The sequence below is a fragment of the Vipera ursinii genome, assembly GCF_947247035.1.
Source record: "Vipera ursinii genome assembly, chromosome: 1".
In the NCBI taxonomy this organism is placed as follows: Eukaryota; Metazoa; Chordata; class Lepidosauria; order Squamata; family Viperidae; genus Vipera; species Vipera ursinii.
This window is the reverse complement of record NC_139512.1, coordinates 356,394,918-356,418,924: the sequence shown is the minus strand read 5'-3', so window position 1 is coordinate 356,418,924 and position 24,007 is coordinate 356,394,918. Positions and strand designations below refer to the sequence as shown.

The window sequence follows — 24,007 nt, the reverse complement described above, 5'->3', positions numbered from 1 at the left end:
TTGAGAAGCAAGCCTTTAAGCGCCAGATCTGCAGCGGCAATGTTTTAGAAGAGGTTGGCTTTCCTGCTGTGCTGGCTGTACGGAAAAGGGTTGTTTCCTTGGAAGCTTCTTCATTGCAGCATCCCTTCGAGCATCCAACGCACTCCTCCTCCGTCATCTGCCCAAAATGGATCAGGTCTCCTGGAGAGCCTTGTGCTTGTCGCTTTTTGATTACAAAACCGAAAAGTATGTCATTGCAAAGAACAAGAAAGTGGGCATTCTCTACCGGGTGGTCCAGCTCTCCATCCTGATCTACATCGTGGGGTGAGGATGCCTCTGTAATCGGGTCAAAATGACTCCGGCTTCTTCTGTCGGCTAGTGGGGGGTGGGGGCGGTTGCAGCATGGGGGTTCAAGCAGGGAGCTGCTGGGTGGGAAGGGAAGAAGGGAAGGTGGGGGTCTGAAAAAGGGGAGGTTTTTGTCTCCATCCCCTGCCTGGCTGGACCGGTCTGGGTGCGAAATCCTGTTTGGGAAGGTGGGGGCTGCAATTCAGCTTCCCTACGGAGGCAGGTGCTGAGCTGAGATTCCTGGAGGCAGGTTTTTCCTGTTCCTCCCGGAGGAGAAGCTCCGCTGATCTGCATTTTGTGTGGCCCTGTGAATTCCATGGAGCCTCTTTCTTTCTCTCTCTCTCTTCTCTTAACATTCTTCTGTGGATCGCCTTCCTTCCTTCCTTCCTTCCTTCCTTCCTTCCTTCCTTCCTTCCTTCCTTCCCTTTCCTTCCTTCCTTCCTTCCTTCCTTCCCTTTCCTTCCTTCCTTCCTTCCTTCCCTTTCCTTCCTTCCTTCCCTTCCTTCCTTCCTTCCTTCCTTCCTTCCTTCCTTCCTTCCTTCCTTCCTTCCTTCCTTCCCTTTCCTTCCTTCCTTCCTTCCCTTTCCTTCCTTCCTTCCTTCCCTTCCTTCCTTCCCTTTCCTTCCTTCCTTGCTTCCCTTTCCTTCCTTCCTTCCTTCCTCCCCTTTCCTTCCTTCCTTCCTTCCTTCCTTTCTCTTCCTTCCTTCCTCCGCTTTCCTTCCTTCTTTCCTACTTTCCTTCCTCCCTCCCTCCCTAGCTGTCTTTCTACTCCTTCCTTCCTTTCTTCCTCCCCTTCCCTCCTCCCTCCCTCTCTCTCCCCACTCCTTCCTTCCTTCCTTCCTTCCTTCCTTCCTTCTTTCTTCTTTCTTTCTTTCTTTCTTTCTTTCTTTCTTTCTTTCTTTCTTTCTTTCTTTCTTTCTCTTCCTTCCTTCCTTCCTTCCTTCCTTCCTTCCTTCCTCCCCTTTCCTTCCTTCTTTCCTACTTTCCTTCCTTCCTCCCTACCTCGCTGTCTTTCTACTCCTTCCTTTTCTTCCTTCCTTTCTTCCTCCCTCTCCCTCCCTCCTCCCTCCCTCTCTCTCCCCACTCCTTCCTTTTCTTTCTTTCTTTCTTTCTTTCTTTCTTTCTTTCTTTCTTTCTTTCTTTCTTTCTCTTTTTCTTTCTTTCTTTCTTTCTTTCTTTCTTTCTTTCTTTCTTTTTCTTTCTTTCTTTCTTTCTTTCCTTCCTTCCTTCCTTCCTTCCTTCCTTCCTTCCTTCCTTCCTTCCTTCTTTCCATTCTTGTCTTTCCTTTCTTCCCTCCCTCTCTTTCCTTTTATCGATTCCCTCTATTCCCTGCCTCCCATTTTCCTTTCCTTTCCTTCCTTCCTCTCTTCATCTGCAGGAATCCCTTCCAATATTTTCTGGGGGAGAAATTCCTCCAGTTTATACTGAATAAATCATAATTTTAATGAGCCTTGATCATCGGTTTGGAGGTCCTGCATTTCATTGCACAATTTTGGGTGGTCCTTGACTTACGACCTCAGTGGAGCCCCAAATTTCTGTTGCTAAGCGGGACGGTTGTTAAGTCAGTTTTGCCCCATCTGACGACCTTTCTTGCCACCGTTGTGAAGTGAATCACTGCATTTGTTAAGTGAGTAACCCAATTGGCAAATGAATCTGGCTTCCTTTATTGACTTAGCTTGTCAGAAGGTCGCGAAAGGGGATCACATGATCCCGGGACACTGCGACCGTCATAAATACGAGTCGGTTGCCAAGCGTCTGACTTTTGATCCCATGGATGCTGCAACGGTCGTAAATGTGAAAAACAGTCATAAGTCCCTTTCTTCAGCGCCGTTGTAACTTGGAACGGTCATTGAATGAACTGTTGCAAGTGGTGTAAGTTATGGATTCTGCGCTGGCAACTTTCAAGGCCTGTGGACTTCAACTCCCAGAATCCCCCAGCCAGCATTTCTTCTGAAAAGTTGCTGAGGGTTGAGAAAACGCTGCTGGAACTAAGGTCAAACTTGGCAAATCGGAAGACGTCACTCCGATTGTGCAAATTGATTGCCTCTCCCTCACTCCGGCTGCATTTTATTACAACCTCTCCAGGGCTTTGTGTGGTTGTTTAATTTCCATCAGCTCCTCTGATTTTTTGCCTTTAGCTGTTTGGATCGAAAGCCAGACTTACGCAATTGAGTGCCAAATTTTTCCCGGACCGTTGTAACTTTGAACAGTCGCTAAATGAAATGGCTGTAAGCCAAGGACTCCCTGTACTTCCATCTTTTAATTCTTGCAAGGAGTCTTCAGCAGCCTCAGGCAATTTAATCATCATCATCATCAAGTTGGAAGGGATCTTGGAGGTCATCTAGTCCAACCCCCCCCCCACTCAGGCAGGAAACCCTATACCATTTCAGAGAAATGCTTGTCCAGTCTCTTATTAAAAACTTCCAGTGTTGGAGCATTCACAGGTTCTGGAGGCAGGTTGTTCCACTGGTTAATTGTTCTAACTGTCAGGAAATTTCTCCTTAATTCCAGGTTGCTTCTCTCCTTGATGAGTTTCCATCTGTTGCTTCTTGTCCTGCCTTCAGGTGCTTTGGAGAAGAGCTTGACTCCCTCTTTTTGGGGGCAGCCCCTGAGATACTGAAAGACTGCTATCATGTCCCCCCTCGTCCTTCTCTTCATTAAACTACACATCCCCAATTCCAGCAACCGTTTCTTGTATGTTTTAGCCTCCAGTCCCCCGATCATCTTTGTTGCTCTTCTCTGCACTCTTTCTAGAGTCCCGACATCTTTTTTACATCGTGGTGACCAAAACTGGATGCAGTATTCCAGGTGTGGCCTTCCCAAGGCCTTGTAAAGGGGTAGTAACACTTCACGTGATCTTGATTCTCTCCCTCTGTTAATGCAGCCTAGCACCGTGTTGGCTTTTTTGGCAGCTGCAGCACACGGCTGGCTCATATTGAAGTGATTGTCTACTAGGACTCCGAGATCTCTCTCACAGTTACTACTATCGAGCAAGGTACCACCTATACTATACCTGTGCATTTGATTTTTCCTGCCTAAATGTAGAACCTTACTTTTTTCACCATTGAATTTAATTTTGTTAGATAGTGCCCAGTGTTCGAGTCTGTCCTGATCCTCCTGTATTTTAAGCCTATCTTCTGGAGTATTGGCTATTCCTGCCAGCTTGGTGTCATCTGCAAATTTGATGAGTTCCCCATCTATCCCCTCATCCAAATCGTTGATGAAGATGTTGAAGAGCACCGGGCCCAGAACAGAGCCCTGGGGCACCCCACTACACACTTCCCTCCATGTAGATGCAGTTCCATTGAGGACCAACTACGAGGCAGTTTCCTCTCTTTCCGTTAAAATACAACAATATGCAAAATTCTTATTTTTCTTTGCCTAAATCTCATTCCTCTCTTTGTTCGATAGCCACACTGTGTGCTTCTTTTCATGAGGACAATACAGGTGGTCCTCGACGTATGACCACAATGGATTCCCCGAATTTCCATTGCTAAGCGAGACAGTTGCTAAGTGAGTTTTGACCCATTTTTGCGACCTTTCGTGCCTCAGTTGTTAAGTGAACTACCGCTGTTGTTCACTTAGTGACCCGGTTGTTAAGTGAATCCTGCTCCCCCCCAATTGACTTTGCTTATCAGAAGGTCGCAAAAGGGGATCACGTGAACCTCAGGACACTGCGACCATCATTAGTATGAGTCATCTGCCAGGTGTCTGCATTTTGACCATGGGAATGTGGCAGATGGTCATTAAGTGTGAAAAGTGGTCCTACGTCCCTTTTTTCAGAGCCGTTCGGATGGTCGCTAAATGAACGGTCGTAAGTCGGGGATGAGCTGTAAAGCCTACAATGAATCTGAGTGCTGGTAACTCTTCGTCCCTCACCTGGCCTACACTGAAGGCATGAAGAACAGATCCCCAGCCAAGCTTTGGTTGTAAGCAGCTGCAGAGAAGAGATTCCCCTCTCTGTCGGGGCATCTCTTCCGCCAATCAGCAGATCTTCGATCTGGGAGATCTTCGATCTGAGAAGGAATCGGAGAACGTGAGGCTTGCAAGGAGACCGTGAGACAGGACAGCCCTTGGTCTGAAATGGGATAGGGTTTCCTGCCTGAGCAGGGGGTTGGGCTAGATGACCTCAAAGGTCCCTTGCAACTTCTTGTTGTTGTTATCTAGTCCAACTGCCTGTCCAGGGCTGGGATGTACACTTCCAACATCCCTGAAAGATGGCCAGCTTTGACTTTCTTCCTTTCCTTCCTTCCTTCCTTCCTTCCTTCCTTCCTTCCTTCCTTCCTTCCTTCCTTCTTTTCTTTCCCTCCCTCCTTCCTTTCTCTCTTTCTTTCCTTCCCTCCCTCTCTCCCTCTGTCTCTCTCTTTCCTTCCTTCCTTCCTTCCCCCTCCTTTCTTTTTTCCTTCCCTCCTTCCCTTTCTTTCTTTCTCCCTCTTTTTCTTTCTTTCTTTCTTTCTTTCTTTCTTTTCTTTCTTTCTTTCTTCTTTCTTTCTATCCTTCCTTCTTTCTTCTTTCTTCTTTCTTCTTTTCTTTCTTTCTTTCTTTCTTTCTTCTTTTCTTTCTTTCTTTCTTTCTTTCTTTCTTTCTTTCTTTCTTTCTTTCTTTCTTCTTCTTCTTCTTCTCCTCCCTCCCTCCTCTCCTCCCTTCCTTCCTTCCTTCCTTCCTTCCTTCCTTCCTTCCTTCCTTCCTTCCTTCCCCCTTTCTTTTTTTCCTTCCCTCCTTCCCTTTCTTTCCCTCTTTCTTTCTTTCTTTCTTTCTTTCTTTCTTTCTTTCTTTCTTTCTTTCTTTCTTTCTTTCTTTCCTCCCTCCCTCCCTCTCTCTTTCCTTCCTTCCTCCTCCTTTTTTCCTTCCCTTTCTTTCTTTCTCTCTCCCTCTCTCTTTCTTTCTTTTTTCTCCTTCCTTTCTTCCTTTCCCTCCCTCCCTCCCTCCTCTCTCTCTCTTTCTTTCGCAATAGAATTCTCCCCACTGTGTACTCCTCCCTATTGAAAGACATCCAAAGGAGAAAGCACAGCTTCTCACGAAAAAGCTTCGGAAGATCAGCCAACGACCACTCTCTTGAAATGGGAAGCCTGGTTACACAAGCTCTGAATAGCATTCACACAAACATGCTTTTTAAAACGCTGCTTCACCTTTTGTCTCTGGCCTCTCCAGATGGGTCTTCACGGTCAAGAAGGGGTACCAGGAAGTGGAGACCTCCATCCAGAGTTCGGTGATCACCAAGGTGAAGGGGGTGGCCTTCACCAACACCTCGGAGACGGGCAAGAGGATTTGGGACGTGGTGGACTACGTCACACCCCCACAGGTAGTGGGGCTCACTGCACATGGCCCACATTGGCTTCAAACGTTGTGGTTCAAGAAGCTGGGAGTGGAAGCCCACTCCTCTTAAAGCCTTCTGGCTGGGGGATTCTGGGAGTGGAAGCCCACCCCTCTTAAAGCCTGCTAGCTGGGGGATTCTGGGAGTGGAGGTCCAGCCCTCTTAAAGCCTTCTGGCTGGGGAATTCTGGGAGTGGAAGCTCACCCCTCTTAAAGCCTTCTGGCTGGGGAATTCTGGGAGTGGAAGTCCACCCCTCTTAAAGCAGGCTGGCTGGGGGATTCTGGGAGTGGAAGTCCACCCCTCTTAAAGCATCCTGGCTGGGGCATTCTGGGAGTTGAAGTCCACCCCTCTTAAAGCGTGATGGCTGGGGAATTCTGGGAGTGGAAGTCCACCCCTCTTAAAGCGTGATGGCTGGGGAATTCTGGGAGTGGAAGTCCACCCCTCTTAAAGCATCCTGGCTGGGGGATTCTGGGAGTGGAAGTCTCTGTATCTTAAAGCAGGCTGGCTGGGGGATTCTAGGAGTGGAAGTCCACCCCTCTTAAAGCAGGCTGGCTGGGGGATTCTGGGAGTGGAAGTCCACCCCTCTTAAAGCAGGCTGGCTGGGGGATTCTAGGAGTGGAAGTCCACCCCTCTTAAAGCAGGCTGGCTGGGGCATTCTGGGAATTGAAGTCCAGCCCTCTTAAATTTAATTTAATTTAATAATTTTATTTGTATACCGCCCTTCTTCCGAAGGACTCAGGGCGGTGAACAGGGCAATACATGTTAAAAGACAAGAATACAAAAATTAAAAGAGATTAAACAAGATGCCCAAGAACTATAATAATAAGTTAAATACATAAAAAGCGTGATGGCTGGGGGATTCTGGGAGTTGAAGTCCACCCCTTTTAAAGCCTACTGGCTGGGGGATTCTGGGAGTTGAAGTCCACCCCTCTTAAAGCAGGCAGGCTGAGGAATTCTGGGAGCGGAAGTCCACCCCTCTTAAAGCAGGCTGGCTGGGGCATTCTGGGAGTGGAAGCCCACCCCTCTTAAAGCAGGGTGGCTGGGGGATTCTGGGAGTGGAAGTCCACCCCTCTTAAAGCAGGCTGGCTGGGGGATTCTGGGAGTGGAAGTCCACCCCTCTTAAAGCAGGCTGGCTGGGGGATTCTGGGAGTGGAAGTCCACCCCTCTTAAAGCAGGCTGGCTGGGGGATTCTGGGAGCGGAAGTCCTCCCCTCTTAAAGCCTGCTGGCTGGGGGATTCTGGGAATGGAAGTTGGTTGCTAAGGCTGAGAAACACAAGGGACTGAAAACACCCCTAGTTTCTCTGCAGATTTCTTAACCTTGGCTCTGGACCTACCCCTGATTTGTCCCCTCTGCAGTTTCTACCAGATTTCCCCTAACCGATTGGCCCTAGAGGACTTCAGACCCCATCATCCCCCACCGGTAATTCAATATGGAGAAGGAGGGGGGGTCGGTGGCCCCATCTTCAGCAAGTGGCCCCCCCAAGGGAAGAAGTCTGTAGCTATTTTCAGCGCCCTTTTTTCAGGCCCGTGCAATATACGGGCCCTCCGCGGAAGGCAGGCCGGTTGCCATGGTTTTTTTCCCCCCACCGTCCCTGACTGTCCGTCAAAGTCTGCGCCTGTCCTGGTCAGTTGCTGTGCCAAACCGGACAGTGACTGGCGCAAATGACGGCCTGCCCTCGTTCCTCTGTTAGAACTTGTTCCCCCAATTTTTTTGGGGGGGGAAAAAAGCGATTTAAAAAACAGCCACCCAGGATAGTCCTCGACTTAAGAGGCAGCCGATTGGGGCTGGACTTGCGCTCCGAAGTTGTGGCGGTCCGAAGTTGAAGTTGGGGCTCGGTGGCGCGGCCCTTTTTTGGCCACGCTTGTTTCAGTGGACGCCGTGGCCGGAAGTGCGATCCGACCTGAGGCTTCTGGATGGAGGGGGCTTGGGGGTGGTGGGGAGGGGGTGTCGGTCAGAAAGTTTGCCAACTGCATTCCCAGGTTGCCAAACCCTGCAATGGGTTATAAGGGCGAAGTGGGTGAGGAGCACCCAAATTGAGGTCCTGGGTGTGGAGGGGTTGCGTGAGGAGAGACTGTTTTCAGCAGTGTTGTAACTTTGCACCGTCACCAAACGAATGGTTGTAAGTTGATGACCATTGTAATATCCCTCCTCCCTCCCTTCCTTCCTTCCTTCTCCTTCCTTCCCTCCCTCCATCCCTCCTTCCCTCTTTCCTTCCTTCCTTCCTCCTCCCTCCTTCCTTCCTTCCTCCTTCCTTCCCTCCCTCCCTCCTTCCTTCCTTCTCCTTCCTTTCCTCCTTCCCTCTTTCCTTCCTCCCTTCCTCTTCCCTCCCTCCTTCCTTCCCTCCCTCCCTCCTTCCTTCCTTCTCCTTCCTTCCTTCCTCCTCCCTCCTTTCCTCCTTCCTTCCCTCCCTCCCTTCTCCTTTCTTCCTTCCCTCCCTCCTTCCTTCTCCTTCCTTTCCTCCCTCCTTCCCTCTTTCCTTCCTCCCTTCCTCTTCCCTCCCTCCTTCCTTCCCTCTCTCCTTTCCTCCCTCCTTCCCTCTTTCCTTCCTTCCTTCCGCCTTTCTTCTCTCCTTCCTTCCTTCCCTTCTTCCTCCTTCCCTCTCTTCTTCCTTCCTTCCTTCCTTCCCTCCCTCCCTCTTTCCTTCCTTCCTGCCTTTCTTCCCTCCCTCCTTCCTTCCCTTCTTCCCTCCCTCCTTCCCTCTCTTCTTCCTTCCTTCCTTCCTTCCCTCCCTCCCTCTTTCCTTCCTTCCTGCCTTTCTTCCCTCCCTCCTTCCTTCCCTTCTTCCCTCCCTCCTTCCCTCTCTCCTTCCTTCCTTCCTTTCTTCCCTCCCTCCTTCCTTCCCTTCTTCCCTCCCTCCTTCCCTCTCTCCTTCCTTCCTTCCTTTCCTCCCTCCCTCCTTCCTTCCCTCCCTCCCTCCCTCTTTCCTTCCTTCCTTCCTCCTCCCCCTCCTTCCTTCCCTCCCTCCCTCCTTCCTTCCTACCTTCTCCTTCCATTCCTCCCTCCTTCCCTCCCTCTTTCCCTCTTTCCTTTTTTCCTTTCATCCCTCCTTCCATCCCTCCTTCCTTCCTCCCTCCCTCCTTTCTCCTCCCTCCTTCCCTCCTTCCTTCCCTCTTTCCTTCCCTCCCTCCTTCCTTCCTTCTCCTTCCTTTCCTCCCTCCTTCTCTCCCTCCTTCCCTCCCTCCTTCCTTCCTTCCCTCTCTTTCCTCCTCCCCTCCTTCCTTCCCTCCCTCCCTTCTCCTTTCTTCCTTTCCTCCATCCCTCTTTCCTTCCTTCCTTTCCTCCTTCCTTCCTTCCCTTCTTCCTCCTTCCCTCTTCCTTCCTTCCTTCCTTCCTTCCTTCCTTCCCTCCCTCCCTCCCTCCCTCCCTCCCTCCTCCCTTCCTCTTTTTCTCACAAAGTTCTCCAACTTTTTTCTTCTTCTAATTCCTCCCCTTTCTTTAGGGTGAAAGTGTTTTCTTCGTCATGACCAATTTGATCATCACCCCCAACCAGCATCAAGACACCTGCGCTGAGGTAGGATGAGACTAAAATTGGCCCAGGTGACACGCATTGCAAGGAATGGGTGCATGCAGAAGGACTCAGTGTGCAAGCGGTTAGGAGGGTACACCCAAAGAGACTCTGATATTCGGGTTACAAAGGTTCAAACAAGAAAGGCGTCAATGAGGAATATATTACCAGAATAACAAGAATAACAGATTTGGAAGGGACCTTGGAGGTCATCTAGTCCAACCCCCTGCTCAGGCGGGAAACCCTATCCCATTTCAGACAAATGGCTGTCCAGTCTCTTCTTAAAAACTTCCAGTCTTGGAGCATTCACAGCCTCTGGAGGCAGGTGGTTCCACTGGTTAATTGTTCTAATTGTCTGGAAATTTCTCCTTAGCTCTAGGTTGCTTCTCTCCTTGGTGAGTTTCCATCCCTTGCTTCTTCTCTTGCCTTCAGGGGCTTTGTGAATAGCTTGACTGCCTCTTCTTTGGGGCAGCCCCTGAGATACTGGAAGGCTGCTATCATGTCACCCTTTACCCTTCTCTTCATTAAACTACTAAGTAAAGGTAAAGGTAAAGGTTCCCCCGCACATGCGTGCTAGTCGTTTCCGACTCTAGGGGCCGGTGCTCATCTCCGTTTCAAAGCCAAAGAGCCAGCGCTTGTCCGAGGACGTCTCCGTGGTCATGTGGCCGGTATGACTAGACGCCAAAGGCGCACGGAATGCTGTTACCTTCCCACCATAGTGGTCCCTATTTTTCTACTTGCATTTTTACGTGCTTTCGAACTGCTAGGTTGGCAGAAGCTGGGACGAGTAACCGTGTCCCTATGAAACTACTAGACATACCCAATTCCAGCAACCGTTCCTTATATGTTTTAGCCTCCAGTCCCCTGATCATCTTTGTTGCTCTTCTCTGCACTCTTTCCAGAGTCTCAACATCTTTTTACTGACCATCCAGCCTTAATAATGAGTTCCAGTCAAAATAAATAAAGCTCAGTCTGAAGTTAACCGTTCTATGCCTGTGCCCAAAGTCCTGCCCCTTCAATACAAAAGATGCGGCGTCAACTTGATTGCAGTAGAATAAAATTGCTAGTTTCCCTGACGGGAACATCCCTCCAGCAGATTTTTCCACTTACAAAGCAGTTTGTGGCTAGGAAAGTCTGTGCAGTATGGGAACTGTAGTCGAGCAAACTTGGGGGAAGGCAAGCCTAATCAAAGTGAATCGAATTTTAAAGATCAAGGGGGGTGGGTGAGCTTATAAACAACTACATTAGGGGTCTTCCAGCTTGGCCCTTTGATGACTTGTGGATTTCGACTCCCAGAATTCCTCAGCCAGGCACGTATACTTGGCTGAGGAATTCTGGGAGTTGAAGTCCACAAATCATAAAAGGGCCAAGTTGGAAGAGCGCTGGGCTAAAGCTTCTCTTACATTATTGCAGAAAAGGCAGTGAGTTGGAGTAGGGGGGAATCAGTATATGATTGTATTGTTCTTGGCTGCTGGGCACAAATATTTATTGGTGTTTTGCCTTTGGTCAAGGCCATTTAAAAGATCCAATCAATTCAATTTGATGCCAGGAAGCTATCAATAATACAGTGTTCAGCTCGGGAAGATCTGGAGCTGGGAATTGCTCTTTACTATAAATAATCAAAAGAGGGAAAGCGAAGGATGATAAACGGAGGCTTAGAACATTTTAGGATCATTCGTTTTCCCCTCCTTTGGAATTTATTCATTTATATTTCATCTTCCTTAACGGCCCATCTCTCTCAGAATCAGAGCTGCAAATAGTGTGCAGGGAGTCCTCGACTTACAACCACAATGGAGTCCTAAATTTCTGTCGCTAAGCAAGACAGTCATTAAGTGACTGTTAAATATCAGAGCCCACCTTCTCCCCCCTCCCTTCCCGTCTTTTAGCGGTTTTGTACTTTATATTTTTATAGTTTTCCAGCATTCTATTTATATAGTTTTATTTTTAAATTCTGTAAGTTGGCCAAAGTTACCCTGTGGTATGATGGGCGGTCAATAAATTAGAGAGAGAGAGAGAGAGAGATACAGATAGATAGATACAGATAGATGATAGACAGACACATATATAGAGATAGATAGATAGATAGATAGATAGAGAGAGAGAGAGAGAGAGAGAGAGAGAGAGAGATGATAGATGGATACATACATAAAGATAGAAGATAGATAGATATAGATGATAGATAAAGATATATATAGAGATAATTAGATAGAAATAGATACATAGATAGAGATACATAGAAATAGAGAGACAGAGAGTTTTTTGCCCCAATTATGACCTTCCTCGCCACAGTTGCTAAGTGAATTATTGCCGTTGATAAGTTAGTAACCCAGTTGTTAAGTGAATCTGGCTTCCCCATGGACTTTGCTTGGTCAGAAAGTCACAAAAGTGGATCACGTGATTCCGGGACGCTGCAACCGTCGTAAATACATGCCAGTTGCCAACTGTCCGAATTTTGATCCCATGACCCTGGGGATGCTGCAGCGGTCATAAGTGTGGAAACCAAAATTTTGCAAGTTGAGGACTGTCTATATGGCATGCCCCTTACCGCTAGGTAAGATGCTCCATCTCTTAAAATGGCCAAGCTTTAGCAACCCTGAACCCAACAACACAAGTTTCTTTAGTGCTTCTTCATGAGAAAGCGGCCACATCAGGGCCAGGCTGATATCCCATCCTCCCCCGCATATCTCGATCAGCTTAAGTATGATCCTGGAAGAATTCCAGTTGACTTCCAGCCTTTGAGTTTGACCTTTGAAAAGAAGACTTTTGTCCTTTTATTTCATTTTAATTTAAGCCAATTAGCGTACATTTAAAGTGACAATAAATATTATTCTATTCTATTCTATTCTATTCTATTCTATTCTATTCTATTCTATTCTATTCTATTCTATTCTATTCTATTCTATTTTCTATTTTATTCTGCATTCTCTTCTGCTCTATTCTCTTCTCTTCTATTATTTATTTTCCATCTATTCCTATTCTATTCTATTCTATTCTATTCTATTCTATTCTATTCTATTCTATTCTATTCTATTCTATTCTATTCCATTCCATTCCATTCTATCCCATCCCATCCCATCCTATTACACTATTCTATTCCATTCCATTCCATATTCTATTCTATTCTATTCTATTCTATTCTATTCTATTCTATTCTATTCTATTCTATTCTATTCTATTCTATTCTATTCCATTCCATTCCATTCTATCCCATCCCATCCCATCCTATTACACTATTCTATTCCATTCCATTCCATATTCTATTCTATTCTATTCTATTCTATTCTATTCTATTCTATTCTATTCTATTCTATTCTATTCTATTCTATTCTATTCTATTCTATTCTATTCTATTCTATTCTATTCTATTCTATTCTATTCTATTCTATTCTATTCTATTCTCCTTGTGAAGATCTGACCTGGAAAGTCAATACAACCCAGGTGGCCAGAAAGGCCCAACAGAGGCTCCACTTCCTCAGGGTCTTGCGGAAGAACAGGGTAGAACAACGGCTAATGACCCTCTTTTACTGGTCTACTATAGAGAGCATCCTCTTGCACTGTATCGTGGTTTGGTATGCTGGTCTGACAGCCTTGGATAGTAAAGCATTACAGAGGGTGGTGAGCACAGCACAAGACATTGTGGGCTGTCCCCTGACACCACTGGATGACCTCGCCAGGGCCCGCTGCCTTGGAAGAGTGAGGAAAATTCTCAGGGACGACTCACACCCTGCACGGTATCTCTTTACTCTCCTACCATCGGGTAGGAGATATAGGAGTATAGCCAGCCGTACCAACAGGCTGAAGAACAGCTTCTATCCGTGGGCTGTCAGGCTCCTGAATGGGAAATAATAGTTTTATAATTTTATGTATGATTGACTTGCGAGGCCGGTGTGTTGTGCAATTAGTTCACATGGTGTTAACAAGATGGTGGGTTGTCACTGTGAGTTGTGGTGGTGGGGCACAAAGGGAGGCTCAGCCAATCTCAATGTATACATGGTTGTACTTTGACAATAAAGGTTCATTCTATTCTATTCTATTCTATTCTATTCTATTCTATTCTATTCTATTCTATTCTATTCTATTCTATTCTATTCTATTCTCTATTCTATTCTATTCTATTCTATTCTATTCTATTCTATTCCATTCCTATTCCTATTCCTGTTCTGTTCTGTTCTCTTCCATTCCAATTCTCTTCCATTCTTATTCCATTCCTATTCCTATTCCTATTCCTATTCCTATTCCTATTCCATTCCATTCCATTCCATTCCATTCCATTCCATTCCTGTTCTCTTCTGTTCTCTTCCATTCCATTCCTGTTCTATTCCTATTCTGTTGTTTTTTTATCCCACTTATATCAGGGCGGTTTACAATCCAAGAAGCACAAACCAATGTGCTTAGCAATAGCCTTCATTCTATGTATATACCTGCTTATTAGGGCTTTCGGGGGGCCCCAAGCGGCATTATTACAAAGTCAGCTTAATTGCCCCCAACAATCTGGGTCCTCATTTTACCTACCTCAGAAGGATGGAAGGCTGAGTCAACCTTGAGCCTGGTGGGATGCGAACCTGCACTCATTGCAGGCAGCTGGTGTTACTTAAGGAGGCATCAGCCCACTGCTCCACCAAGGCTCCTATTCCTATTCTGTTCTGTTCCGTTCTGTTCCATTCCTATTCCTATTCCTATTCCTATTCCATTCCATTAAATATTCTATTCTATTCTATTCTATTCTATTCTATTCTATTCTATTCTATTCTATTCTATTCTATTCTATTCTATTCTATTCTGTTCTATTCTGTTCTGTTCTATTCTTATTCTATTCGTATTTCTATTCTACTCTTATTCTATTCGTATTTCTATTCCTATTCCTATTCTATTGTCTCCTCTAGAACCCCAGTATTCCAGATGCCTTGTGTTACCGCGACAAAGACTGTCCTCAAGGGGAAGCAGTGATAGCCGGCAATGGTATAATTGCTATTAATATTATTTCAGACAGATAGGATCTGGAATTTTTATCTATTCACTGAGTCCTTCCCAAGGACCTGGGATAGGCAGATGTTCTGGTTTCATAATATTATAGCTCTTGCTCCAGAATTATTCCAAGTCAATCTGCGGTTTTGCAATTGACTGAGGGCAATTTATTATAATGAGGATGTTTCATTGCACAGTCAGCCAGATGTTCAGACTGGGTTTGGCATTTGTATCCACCTATTGAGCCCTTCCCAAGGACTTGAGATAGGCAGATGTTCTGGTTTCATAACATTATAGCTCTTGCTCCAGAATTATTCCAAGTCAGTCTGCGCTTTTGCAATTGACTGATGGTAACTCTTACAATGATAGCTCATTGCACAGTCAGCCAGATGTTCAGACTGGGTTTGGCATTTGTATCCACCTATTGAGCCCTTCCCAGGGACTTGAGATAGGCAGATGTTCTGGTTTCATAACATTATAGCTCTTGCTCTAGAATTATTCCAAGTCAGTCTGCGCTTTTGCAATTGACTGATGGTAACTCTTACGATGATAGCTCATTGCACAGTCAGCCGGATGTTCAGACTGGGTTTGGCATTTGTATCCACCTGTCAAGTCCTTCCCAGGGACCTGGGATAGGCAGATGTTCTTGGTTTAATAATATTATAGGCCTCTTCGCAGAATTTAATCTAATCCAGGTCAAGCTGCCTTTTGCCATTGACTAATGGTCATTTATTCTCACGATGATAGCTCATTGCACAGTCAGCCAGATGTTCAGACTGGATATGGCTGTTTTGTCCACATATTGATTCCTTCCCAAGGATCTGGGGTAGGCAGATGTGAGTGTTTAAAGGTCTCATCGCAGGATGGAAGCTGTTCCAGGTAGCTGCCTCCTGTAATTGACGGTGAATTTGTCAATGCCGATGGTGACTGCCTTCGGCATTTTTGTCCACCTATCAAGTTCTTCCCGAGCACCTAGGATAGGCAGATGTTGTTAATAACACTAAAGGTTTTGTGGAAGGATGTCAGCTGTTCCGAGCAAAGCTGCCTTCCACAATTGACTGACGGGGATTTTGTCAATGCCGATGGTATTCAAGTGGTACTCCAAGTGTTTTGGGATTGCACCCAACTCATTTATTAATGATTAATACTATCTTTGCTTTCTTTTGTCACAGCCCTTCTCCTCCTATTTCCAGCTCTCTGCATTTTGTAATTTTCTCCCTTTTTTATTATTGTTGTCCCTCCTTATGGAACGACAGGCAGTCCTCAGTTTACAAGAGTACCTTTTAGTCACCGTTCAACGTTACGACGGCACTGCAAAAAAGGGATTTATGACTGTTTCTCAGACTTACAACCATTGCAGCTTCCCCATCGAAATTCAGAGGCTTGGCAGCTGACTCGTAGTTTTGACGGTTCCAATATCCAGGGGGCCACGTGATCCCCTTTTGTGACTAGGGGAAGCCAGTTTCACTTAACAACCACATTAGTAACTCAACAACTGCAACGATTCAATGAAGACTTGCGGCAAGACAGGTCATAAAACGGGGAAAAATTCACTTAACAAATGTTTCGCTTAGCAGTATAATTTTTTGGGCTCAATTGTGGTCGTACGTTGAGGACGGCCTGTCCCCTGTCCCCAACTGCATTCAGTCACTGCAGCTTAGATATGCAGGATAACAGCAACAACAACAATAACAATAATAATAATCCTGGTTGGGGAATTCTGGGAGTTGAAGTCCACACAGTTTAAGGTTGAGAAACATTGGCTTAGACCAGGGGTGTCAAACTCAACTTCATTGAGGGCCGCATCAGCATTGCGGTTGCCCTCAGGGGGCCGGGTGGGTGTGGCCTGGGTGGGCGTGGCCTACTGGGTGGGCGTGGCTAGAGTGCGTATGGCCTACTGGGTGGGCGTGGCCAGCTCTCCATCGTTGGCATCAAGGGTGCCTATGGGGGCCTGGGCAGGAGTGGGACAGATCTGGGGGTCTCTGGCAGGAGGAGGGTCTCTGGGCCAGGGCCAAGGCAGTGGGGGCCATTCCCTCACTCTTTCCAGGATGGCTTCAAGGGCCACACGAAACCACTTTGCGGGCCGGATCCAGCCCCCGGGCCTTGTGTTTGACATGTCTGGCTTAGACAGTTCCCCCAATGTGACTCTGTTACTGAGAACACAGAATAAGAGAGTTGGAAGGGACCATGGAGGTCATCTAGTCCAACCCCCTACTCAGGCAGTAAACCCTATACCATTTCAGACAAATGGCTGTCCAGTCTCTTCTTAAAAACCTCCGGTGTTGGAGCATTCACCGCTTCTGGAGGCAGGTTGTTCCACCGGTTAATTGTTCTAACTGTCAGGAAGTTTCTCCTTAGTTCCAGGTTGCTTCTCTCCTTGATGAGTTTCCATCCGTTGCTTCTCATCCTGCCTTCAGGGGCTTTGGAGAATAGCTTGACTCCCTCTTCTTTGGGGCAGCCCCTGAGATACTGGAAGATTTGCTATCGTGTCACCCCACGTCCTTCTCTTCATTAAACTAGACAGACCCAATTCCAACAACACCCAAAGGGAGATTAAAACGCCCAAAGGGAGCAATGCCACTTCATGGTGAGTACGGAGGATAAAGCCTCTGTAACGAGATTTAAAAACTCCAGAGAAATCTCTACTAAAAAAAAAAATTCAAACAACGCCTCTCCGTAATGTAATTAATTGAAAGCAAACGCCAGCAACAAAGGGTTTGAAATCCCTCTGATAAAAGAGAGCTCTTAATTCCCTAGGAGAATTAGTCATCCCCATTTTGCTAATTGTATAGGATTAAGGGGGGCTAATTGTTCTCTCTGGCATTGTTTTTTCCCCCAAATAAGGCTCCCCCCCCCCGTTGTTTTAACAAATGGGAAAGTTAAGCTGACTTTGCCAAGGTGGGAAGAAGAGAAGGGTGCCAGGTGACAAACGAAAGACCTAAAAAACCCATAGAAAAATAACATTTAAAAAAAAAACCTAACTTTTTCCCAGGATGGATTTGAAGGCGCTTTAAAAAACTTTTTTTTTAAAAAAAAACAGGATAGTTTTGGCCCTTTGCTAGCTAAAGTAGAGCTGTTCCTGTTTCCCCCCCCCCAAAAAATGTCTTCTTTATGCTACTAAAACTCTCATATCTGTTTGACTGTTTGTAACCTTTAAATGGGCAAAACGGTGCATCACAAGGGCAACAATTTTTGAACTCGGGTCCCTCAGAGGAGGTAACGTACAGAATGCATCCAAAACGCAGGACCTGAGAGTCCTGTGGAATTAAAATTGGGCATATTTTTGTAAGGTCCCAGTCCCTTACATGAACTTGAGACACCATATCAAATCTAATCAGATAACCCAAGCGGAGACTTCTTGATCAAGCAGCCCTTTGTTGTTGTTAGCTGCGAAGTCGTGTCCGACCCATCGTGACCCTATGGACAACGTTCCTCCAGGCCTTCCTGTCCTCTACCATCTTCTGGAGTCCCTTTAAGCTCACGCCTACTGCTTCAATGACTCCATCCAGCCTCCTCATTCTCTGTCGTCCCCTTCTTCTCTTGCCCTCAATCTTTCCCAGCATTAGGCTCTTCTCCAGTGAGTCCTTCCTTCTCATTAGGTGGCCAAAGTACTTGAGTTTTAGCTTCAGGATCTGGCCTTCTAAAGAGCAGTCAGGGTTGATCTCCTCTAGGACTGACCGGTTTGATCGCCTTGCAGTCCAAGGGACTCACAGGAGTCTTCTCCAGCACCATAGTTCAAAGGCCTCAATTCTTTGGCGCTCAGCCTTTCTTATGGTCCAACTTTCACAGCCATACATTGCAACTGGGAAGACCATAGCCTTGACTATACGTACTTTTGTTGACAGGGTGATGTCTCTGCTTTTTAGCGTGCTGTCTAGATTTGCCATGGCTCTCCTCCCAAGGAGCAAGCGTCTTTTAATTTCTTGGCTGCAGTCCCCATCTGCGGTGATCTTGGAGCCCAGGAAAATAAAATCTGTCACTACCTCCATTTCTTCCCCATCTATTTGCCAGGAATTGAGAGGGCCGGAGGCCATGATCTTGGTTTTCTTAATGTTTAGTTTCAACCCAGCTATATATCAAATCTAATCAGATAATCCAAGCGGAGACTTCTTAATCAAGCAGCCCTTTATTTGACCAAATTAAGCAGCTGGGTGGCCAACAACCTGGAACGCTGGCAGAGTTACGTCCAGAAGTGCCACGCCTTAGAAAATTGGTAGCATTGCTTTATAAGCTTTGTTAGCCAATGAAAATCAGACAACACAGCCGTTACATCATAAGGAAGGCGTTAATCATTCCTTATTCCCCCCTTCAGTACATCCCATCCATGTACACGTTTCCCACGCTTCCGTGAAATTTCTCTAGTGCAAAATCCGATTACAAAAAGCAAGAAAGCAACAGTGAGACTAAACAATTTCCCTTTGTTCCAGAACCCTTCAATTTAATAAAAGGCTTAATGACACAGAACTTGTCGTTAAGCATTTGATGATGTAAAAGGTAAAGGTAAAGGTTCCCCCGCACGTGCGTGCTAGTCATTTCCGACTCTAGGGGCCGGTGCTCATTTCCATTTCAAAGCCGAAGAGCCAGCGCTTGTCCGAGGACGTCTCCGTGGTCACGTGGCCGGCATGACTAGACGCCAAAGGCGCACGGAACGCTGTTGCCTTCCCACCGTAGTGGTCCCTATTTTTCTACTTGCATTTTTACGTGCTTTCGAACTGCTAGGCTGGCAGAAGCTGGGACACGTAACAGGCGCTCACTCTGTTACGCGGCACTCGGGATTCGTCCCGCCAAACTGCCGACCTTCAGATCAACAAGCTCAGCGTCCTAATCCACTGAGCCACCTCATCCCTATATTTGATGATGTAACAGGATCACAAAACATCAAAATGGAACAAGCAGAGATAAATATTGGTGCAGGATACAAGATGGGAGGCAAAGAAATTTACATAAGTAAACAAGCAAACAAACAAAAAAATAAATTACTGCTTTCATGATAGCATCCACCCTTTCATAGGGGTAGTCCTCAACGTACGACCACAGTTGAGCCCCAAATTTATGTTGTTAAGTGAGACATTTGTTACGTGAGATTTTGCCCCACTTTAAGACTTTTTTTGCCAAGTTTTGTTAAGTGAATCACTGCAGTTGTTCACTTAGTGACATCTGGCTTCTTCCCGGTTGACTTTGCTTATCAGAGGGTTGCAAAAGGGGATCACATGATCCCGGGACAAGTGCGACTGTCATAAATATGAGTCAGTTTCCAAGCCTCTGAATTTTGATCACGTGACCACGGGGAGGCCGCAACGATTTTAAGTGTAAAAAAATGGACATAAGTCCCTTTTTTCAGTGCGGTTGTAACTTCAAACGGTCACTAAACAACTGGCGTAAGTCGAGGACTAGTGGCATATGAAGTGGGGGGGTGTCAAAAAAAGTCCACATGGAATTTGCAATGGTGCGATTGCAACTCCATCCATTTGTTGCGTGTACTGTGTTCAGTTGTGACCACCATTTGGTCTTTTTTTTTTGACACCACCACCGCCATGCCTTCCATTATCCCTCTTCCTGAGCCCACCTGAAAATTATTTCAGTGATTCACAAGATTATAGACTGGCTGACATTTTTCTGATCATTTTGTGTTAGAAATTCTGTTTATATATAGTGTACGATCACCATGTGCTTTACTGCTTAACTCTTTTAATCATAACCGGAAACTGGAGGAAAGAACATAAGAGTATCCAGGGGTAGGCAACCTTGGCTCTTTTATGACTCGTGGACTAACTCCCAGAATTCCTGAGCCAGCCACGCTGAGGAGAAATGGAGAGGTTTCCATACTGAGCCATGCTGGCTCAGGAATTCTGGGAGTTGAAGTCCACGAGTCATAAAAGAGCCAAGGTTGCCTACCCCTGCATTCTTTACGCATGGACTTCAATTCCCAGTATCCTTTGTACTGACCATGCTGGCTCAGGAATTCTGGGAGTTGAAGTCCACAAGTCATGAAGGGAGCCATAGTTCCCCATGCTGGCTCAGATATTTTGGGAGTTGAAGTCCACAAGTCATGAAGGGGCCAAAATTTCCCCCATACTGGCTCAGGAATTCTGGGAGTTGAAGTCTACAAGCCATGAAGGGGCCATAGTTCCCCCATGCTGGCTCAGGAATTCTGGGAGTTGAAGTCCACGAGTCATAAAAGAGCCAAGGTTGCCTACCCCTGGCCTATGCCATAGATGCAAACTTGTAAGCACTGCCATCTACTGGCTGAATACTACTGTAGTTGTTGCACAAAATTACATTCCAACATTTTGTTTCCTCCACCAGGTATCAAGACAGGACTCTGTATAAAAATTGGGAACAATATCAGTGGGACGTGCGAAATCCTAGCTTGGTGTCCGGTGGAGAAGAAAGACAGAACAAAGTTAGTTCTAAAAAAACCCAACAACCCAAAACAACTTTTCCATAGGAGTTGAGGCCTCGAATGCTAGAGTTGGGAGGGTCCCTAGAGGTCATCTGGTCAAACCCCCTTACTCAGGGAAGGAATTCAAATTAAAGCATCTGTGAGAAAATGGCACACCAATCCTCTCCTTGAACGTAAAAGGTTAAGGGTCACCCACCATCTTTGGGTCCCCGATTCCACTGTGACATGGAAACACCAGGAAGTCCTCGACTTAATGATCATAATTAGCATCAGAACTTCATGTTGCTGAGAGGGCTTGGGGCTTCCCCCCCCCCCCCAGGTTTTATTAGTTTATAATATACAATACAAGCCATGGCAAATCTAGACAGCACGCTAAAAAGCAGAGACATCACCCTGTCAACAAAAGTGCGTATAGTCAAGGCTATGGTCTTCCCAGTTGCAATGTATGGCTGTGAAAGTTGGACCATAAGAAAGGCTGAGCGCCAAAGAATTGAGGCCTTTGAAATGTGGTGCCGGAGAAGACTCCTGAGAGTCCCTTGGACTGGAAGGCGATCAAATCGGTCAGTCCATGAGGAGATCAACCCTGACTGCTCTTTAGAAGGCCAGATCATGAAGCTGAAACTCAAATCCTTTGGCCACCTGATGAGAAGGAAGGACTCACTGGAGAAGAGCCGAATGCTGGGAAAGATCGAGGGCAAGAGAAGAAGGGGACGACAGAGAATGAGGTGGCTGAATGGAGTCACTGAAGCGGGAGGTGTGAGCTTAAATGGACTCCAGAAGATGGTAGAGGACAGGAAGGCCTGGAAGAGACCTTTTTTAAAAATATGGTTTTTAAGTGAATCACTGCCGTTGTTAAGTGAATCATGCGGTTGTTAAGCAAATCCTCATCTTGACAACCTTCCCAGCAAATCCGGCTTTCCCACTGACTTTGCTCGTCGGAAGCCGGCTGGGAAAATCGCAAATGACAACAGTCACATGACCCTTAAGGACGCCGCAACTCTTGTCAATACGGGTGCTGAAATTTTGATCACACAGCTGTGGGGACACAGCGGCCATTGTAAGTGTGAGGACCAGTCATAAATCGTTTTTTTTAGTGCCATTGTAACTTAGAACGATTGCTATACGAAGGGTTGTAAGCAGTGGTGGGATTCGCACCACTTCGGCAAGAACCGGTAGCTCATTTTTGTTGCTCAGGCCCAGAATGGACTTCTGGAAGCGGCATCCATACAGAGAACCGGTTGTTCACATCTTAGCATCCCACCACTGCTTGTAAGTCAACCCTTCGTATCTGTACGAGCCTCTCACAATTCACCCTGCCATTCTGGGCGGCCCTTTCACATCTTCCCACCGTTGTTAAGCAAAATTGTGACAGTTAGTAAGTGCAACGGTGAGTAAGCGAATCCAGCTTCCCCTCATTGTCTTGGCTTGTCTCAAAAGCTGGCTGGGAAGATCACAAAAGGGGACACGGCAACCCTCATAAATACACGCCAGCTGTCCAAGCGGCCGAATTTTGATCATGTGACCGTGGGGATGCTACAACAGTCGTATGTGTGAGGACCAGTCCTAAGTCACTTTTTCCAGTGCTGTGTAACTTCAAACAGTTACTAAACAGTTGTAAGTCAAGGCCTAAGGCAGAGGTCACCAACCATTCTTGCTTGGCGGACTGGAGGGAAAAGTAGGGGGAAGTGTTTTATGTGCGTGTGCACACACGCACACGGGGCCACAAGCATGCACGCATGTGAAGCAAACAGAGCGGGGCTAGCGCTTGCATGATACTCGCTAGCCCTGCCCCGTTCTTGTGCACAGCCCATTTCTGTGACCTGAGGCGTGGTGTTGGCCCGTTTTCACGCACCGAGGCGTGGCGGCACCCCATTTTGACACCCTGAGGCACAGCATTGGCCCATTTTCGCACAGCGTGCCGGTGCGGCATCCCATTTTCATGCCTTGTGGCGTGGTATCAGCCCGTTTTTGCACCCTGTGCCGTGGCGGCCTGTTTTCGCACCCCGCGGCACAGTAGCATCCCATTTTCGCACCGTGTGGTGCGGTGGCATCCCGTTTTCACACCACGAGGCGCGGTGGCGTCCCATTTTTGCACCCTGAGGCGCAGCGTCAGCTTGTTTTTGCGCCGCGAGGCACGGCGGCAGCCCATTTTTTTCACTGTGCGACCTGGCGTCCTGTTTTCATTCCCCGCGGCCGTGGTGCTATATGTGAGTGGGTGTGTGCACGTGCATGTCCCACGGCCCGGGGGCCACCAGCCCACAGTCCACTACTAGGCCGCGGCCCACAGATTGGGGACCCCTGGCCTAAGGGGATATAACTAAAATCTGGTTTGATTCTACTCAAGTATGAAATAATTCAGTTAACCCATCTCTTTTTTTATTTATTTTTAAGGTCCGCTCTTCTGGCTGGCGCTGAGAATTTCACGGTTTACATCAAGAACACCATCCGCTTCCCCAAGTTTAATTTCTCCAAGTAAGATTTTCCTCCTTATTTTTCCCTTTCTTTCCCTTTGAGTTGTTTTCGACACCCTGATAGGAAACGTTCTGTCTCCAGGAACAAGTTTCCAAATTTTTGGAAGAATCACTTTGGGAGGAAAAAAAAAAACCAACAACCAAAAATTGGAAAAATCTCTCTGTAGATCTGTGGATCAAAGTTTATGAGGGAGGGGAATAAGGACAGGAAAGGAACAACAGCAGTTTTTCCAGGTTGCCGCATTTCGGTGCTGATGCAAGACTGAAATTCTAAATATTTTTTTTTTAATTAAATTCAGAAAGCCATCAGCTCCGTAAGACTCTGGGCAGCATTAAAACGATAAAATTAAAATTGTAAAAACAACGTACGTATGAAAAAAAAAAACAATCTGCCCGCCAGAGTGAGCATTCCTATTTAATAGATAAAAGTCCGAGGCAAGTAGTTCTCGACTTGTTGGGCCCCAGAATTCCGTTGCTAAGCAAGACAGTTGTTAAATGAGTTTTGCGATATTTCTTGCCATAGTTTGTTAATGGGGTTGTTAAGTCCATCTGGCATCCCCATTGACTTTGATGGTCGTAAGGTCGCAAATAATAATAATAATAATAATAATAATAATAATAATAATAATAATAATAATAATAGTAATAATAGTAATAATAGTAATAATAATAGTAATAATAATAATAATAATAATAATAATAATAATAATAATAATAATAATAATAGTAGTAGTAGTAGTAGTTATTATTATTATTTGGAAGGGACCTTGGAGGTCATGTAGTCCAACCCCCTGCTCAGACAGGAAATCCTATACCATTTCAGACAAATGGCTCTCCGGTCTCTTCTTAAAAACTTCCAGTGTTGGAGCTTTCACCGCTTCTGGAGGCAGGTTGTTAATAATAATAATAATAATAATAATAATAATAATAATAATAATAATAATAATAATAATAATAACAACAACAACAACAATAATAATAATAATAATAATAATAATAATAATAATAATAATAATAATAATAA

The 24,007-nt window shown here is 46.0% G+C and overlaps 1 protein-coding gene across 1 annotated transcript in view; it reads left to right on the top strand.

The window, feature by feature from the left end:
* P2RX5 (purinergic receptor P2X 5) overlaps positions 1 to 24,007 on the top strand; it is a gene marked incomplete at its 3' end in the record, with an annotated part of 31,514 nt that continues 7,507 nt past the window's right edge. The window contains exons 1-6 of the mRNA XM_083379843.1: positions 1 to 303; positions 5,476 to 5,626; positions 9,079 to 9,150; positions 14,028 to 14,103; positions 20,416 to 20,512; positions 22,904 to 22,984. Coding sequence (XP_083235969.1) covers positions 167 to 303; positions 5,476 to 5,626; positions 9,079 to 9,150; positions 14,028 to 14,103; positions 20,416 to 20,512; positions 22,904 to 22,984 — 614 coding nt within the window. The 5' untranslated portion in view covers positions 1 to 166. The remainder of the gene's footprint in view (positions 304 to 5,475; positions 5,627 to 9,078; positions 9,151 to 14,027; positions 14,104 to 20,415; positions 20,513 to 22,903; positions 22,985 to 24,007) is intronic.